The sequence below is a fragment of the Apium graveolens genome, chromosome 2 (genome assembly GCF_009905375.1).
Source record: "Apium graveolens cultivar Ventura chromosome 2, ASM990537v1, whole genome shotgun sequence".
In the NCBI taxonomy this organism is placed as follows: Eukaryota; Viridiplantae; Streptophyta; class Magnoliopsida; order Apiales; family Apiaceae; genus Apium; species Apium graveolens.
The window spans coordinates 64,820,311-64,824,785 of record NC_133648.1 but is presented as its reverse complement, the minus strand read 5'-3'; the positions used below and the strand labels follow the sequence as shown (position 1 = coordinate 64,824,785).

Here is a 4,475-nt window from a genome sequence, read left to right as displayed (position 1 = left end):
AAATGTATATAAATATATTTTTTAGTTAACTATAATTTTTTAAGTATTTTGACTGGATTCTTTTTTCAAAATTATATGTTATGAAACTGAAATGATATCTTCAAGATTTTGAAATGGTACAAAGATATCGATCTCTTTTTACTATAACCAACCAATTATAATAGACGAAAAATATAAGTTGAGCACTATGCAAAGAAATTAGCTGCAAGTTCAAATAATTTTGATTGATACGACTTTCTATCTTCTTTTTTTTGACGAAAAGGTAGCATATATTACTCAAACTTATCAGCCAACAAAATGGACTGTAATTCAATAGGAACAGACCTCCTATCGAAAACTCGACCTGGAAATGAACGTGACTCTCTCGCTAAATAGTGAGCAGCCATGTTAGCAGATCGTTTAATAAATAACAATTCAATATTTAAGTCTAAGAGCATCTTACGACACTCAGCAATAATACCGCCAAACGGAGAGCTCATGCTGATCTTGCTCCTTAACGCTTGAACCACTGTCAGACAATCAGATTCAAGCACCACCCCTCTCCACCCTGTCGACTTAACCCAACTCAAAGCTTCTTTCACAGCTATAGCTTCTGCAATTTCCGATCGCACGTCTCCAACATACAGCTCTGATCGACCCTGAACAACCTCTCCCCTATCATCCCGGGCCAGAATACCAATACCATACTTAGAGCAATTATCGAACGTTGCAGCATCGACTGTTATCTTGACTATATCCTTTTTAGGTCTCACCCAAGATTCTGCTCCATCTCCTGGAATAACATCCCGGTACAGAGCCTTTGTTGTGTTAGCCTGGTCACTTATCCATTCTGCAAGATACCGCTTTGTCGAGAAAACCACATCATTCACCTCACCCTTTTTCTGGTTCCAGACCATGTTATTTCTGGCTTTCCAAATACTCCAACACAAGGTAACAATTTCACCATACTCCTCCTTCCCCGTACGATCAAACATTTTTTGCAACCACTCATCAAAAATAAGACCTGCAGCACTTTGATAAACTCCACCTCTTCTTCTCCAGCACTGGTCTGCAAAGGGGCAACTAACTAGTGCATACATAATTGTCTCCTCTACACCACTACAAACTGGGCACATTAACGGAATAGGAACTCGTTTTGCACTCAGAACTGTCCTCGTTGGCAAACAGTGAGCTAGTGCACGCCACACCATATTTAAAACTTTTGGTGGTGCCTTAATTCTCCACACCAACTTCCACAAGCTACCATTATCCCTCGTATGCCAGTACCCTTTCTGAACTTGAAGTAATCTATAAGCACTCTTCACCGTATACTCACCACTGAGATCCTCATTCCAACAAAGTTTATCTACCTCACCAGTCCCCCCTATAGTCGTATTTAAAATACACTGCTGATCTCTCTGATTAAATAAGTCTTCTATAATCTCTATATCCCACTGTTGCCCATTGATTTCCATTAGCGAATTCACAGTAGCATTATCCAACCCCTGCAACTCACTTATTACACACGGATTAGACTCTCCCTGTAACCAAGGATGTCCCAAAATTTTAATTTGACTCCCATCCCCTACCTTCCATCTAGCACCAGCCATCACCACAGACTTAGCTTCCCAAATGCTTCTCCATATGAAACTGGGATTATCCCCCAATGTCGAGTTAAAAAAGTGACAATCCGAGAAGTATCTTGCTTTGTAAACCTTACCAGCCAAACGATCAGTTTGAGTTGCCAATCTCCAGCCTTGCTTTCCAAGAAGGGCTAAGTTAAAGTCTCGAAAATCTCGAAAACCTATCCCACCCTTCGATTTGTGCTTACTCAACCGACCCCAACTCATCCAATGAATACCAGATTGATTATTTTCTTTTATTCCCCACCAGTATCTCGAAAGGCTTCTCTCCAAATCCTTCGTAATCTCTATTGGTAACAAAAACAAACTCATAGCATAGGTGGGCAGAGCTTGAGCTACATTTTTTATTAGAACTTCATGACCGGCCTGAGATATCCAATGTTCTTTCCACGAATGAACTCGTTGCTTCATCTTTTCTTTTAAAAAACCAAACACACTCGACTTATTCCGCCCAACCATATTTGGTAATCCCAAATAAGTTACTGACTCATTCGCTTCATTCATTTGCATAATCTGGCAAATTCGATCCTTACATTCCATTCTCACATTAGGACTAAACACCACTGTTGATTTTGCTAAATTCACTTGCTGCCCAGAAGCTTCTTCAAAAGTTTGCAGCAAATCAACTAACTTCAAGGCTTCATCCTCATTTGCTTTACAAAAGAGATAACTATCGTCTGCAAACAGAAGGTGATTCACACTGGGGGCATTACGACTCACTTTTATTCCATGAATTAACCCTCGAGTCTCATATTTCCTAAGCAAAGCAGAAAATCCTTCCGCACACAGGATAAACAAATACGGAGATAATGGGTCTCCTTGACGAAGACCCCTACTTGGAACAACTGGACCCATTTCTCTTAGACCATGTATGATAGTGTACGAAACTAAACTCACACATTGAAAGATTAAATGAACCCACCAATCATTAAAACCCATTCTGCATAGCAGTTCTCGTAAATATCCCCATTCAATCCTGTCATAAGCCTTACTCATGTCAATCTTCACTGCCATACACCCCTCTTTCCCTCTTCTTCTTCTCTTTAAGTAATGTATCATTTCATATCCAACCATTACATTGTCAGTGATCAATCGTCCTGGTATAAACGCACTCTGACAGTCAGAAACAACTCCATCCAACATATACTTCATACGATTAGCCATGACTTTTGTGATTACTCTAACCAACACATTACACAACGATATGGGCCTTAAATCCCCAACAACAACTGGACACTTCTTTTTCGGAATAAGAATCACATTTGTTTCATTTAACCCCACAGGCATAATCCCATCTTAAAAAAATTTCCTCACCAAACCAACCACATCATTACCTACAATCGACCAATGCTTCTGATAAAAAGCTGGAGTCATCCCGTCCGGACCGGGAGCTTTATCTGGGTCCATTTGAAACAAAGATGTCCTGACTTCATCCTCTGTTACTGTTTGCAACAGTTCCATATTATGCTCCTCTGTTATTTTTACATCGATACATTCAATAGTCTCATGCCAGTCTGTTTGTGTTGTCGTAAAAAGATGATTATAATACTCTGTTATATGATCAGCTAACCCTGCGTCCCAATCCACCCAACATCCTTCCCCATTTTTGAGTCGATTAATCTGATTGTTTCTCCTTCGAACTGATGCTGCAGCATGAAAGTACTTACTGTTTTTGTCCCCTGAATGTAACCACAGTTGTTTTGATCGTTGGCGCCAAAAGATCTCCTTCTGCTCTAGAATAAGAAACAACTCAGCCTTTATATCATTATACCTTCGCACTGACTCAGCATCTCTGCACTTTCTCAACATCTGCATTTTCTTTTTGCAATTCTTTATTCTGTCACCAAATCTACTGGTTATCTCCTTACCCCATTGATACAATTTTTCCCCACATGTTTTAACTTTCTTTTGAATATCATCACTACTTTCTATACCCCAACTTTCTGTCACCTACAGTTTACACATTGGTTCAGTTAACCATGCGTTCTCGAATCTAAACTTTTTCCTCACCACCTGCATATTACTCCCCTCCGGAGTCAACAAAATCGGGCTATGATCTGATGCTGAAACTTCCAAGTTATATAATTTTGCTAACGGAAACAGATTCAGCCACGCCACAGTTGTCAATGCCCTATCTAATCTCACCTCAGTCCATGAATCAGTGCCGCGACCTTTTTCCCATGTAAATTGATGCCCAACAAGATCCATATCTATCAACTCTGTCTCGACAAGCACCTCATTAAAACCTTCTATCAACCATCCCGGATATGGTGCACCTCCTGTCTTATCTTCTTGTGCCACTACATTGTTTAAGTCCTCTATAGCACACCAAGGAAGGTTTGAGTCCCTTGCCAATGTACGAAGCAAATTCCATGTTTTCCTTCTTTGATTTCTATCTGGCTCTCCATAAATCCCTGTTAATCTCCATCTATCCTTTCCATCCATAGTTATTTCCATATCAATATGATTCTGAGACACACTCCTAAGCTGGGCCTGATCCTTATACCTCCACAGAAAGGCCAAACCCCCACTCTTACCAATAGCATCCACCGAGATTAAACCATCAAATTGTAATGCCCGCCTCACTCTCTCCATTTTACTTTTACTATCTATAGTCTCACATAAAAATATAAAAGAAGGTCTTTCTTGACGTACTACGTCTTTAAGGAACTGAATTTTCGAGGGTAGACCAATGCCTCGACAGTTCCAACTAATTATACTCATAATTCTAGGCGGGCCTGCCTTGCAGCACCCGCCTTTAATTCATTTTTTTGGTTCAGTGAGTTTATATCCTGTGCTTCTACCATGGCCACGTCCAACTGATCTTTTCCTTGGCCCGGCCCATTCTCTACT

At 40.2% G+C, this 4,475-nt stretch overlaps 1 protein-coding gene across 1 annotated transcript; it reads right to left on the bottom strand.

The window, feature by feature from the left end:
- Positions 1-2,918: 2,918 nt before the first annotated feature.
- LOC141690330 (uncharacterized) lies at positions 2,919-4,217 on the bottom strand. The gene is made up of 2 exons (XM_074495100.1): positions 3,636-4,217; positions 2,919-3,572 (listed from the first exon to the last, which is right to left on the bottom strand). Exons 1-2 carry the CDS (start codon positions 4,215-4,217, stop codon positions 2,919-2,921), a joined length of 1,236 nt encoding a protein of 411 aa, XP_074351201.1.
- Positions 4,218-4,475: the final 258 nt, after the last annotated feature.

What these genes read in the sequence shown, in the direction of transcription:
- LOC141690330 (XM_074495100.1), bottom strand. Translation starts at nt 4,217, where the DNA reads ATGGAGAGAGTGAGGCGGGCATTACAATTTGATGGTTTAATCTCGGTG. An exon ending in CGGAGGGGAGTAATATGCAG is followed by an intron (nt 3,573 to 3,635) that starts GTGGTGAGGAAA and finishes TGTAAACTGTAG; the next exon opens with GTGACAGAAAGTTGGGGTAT.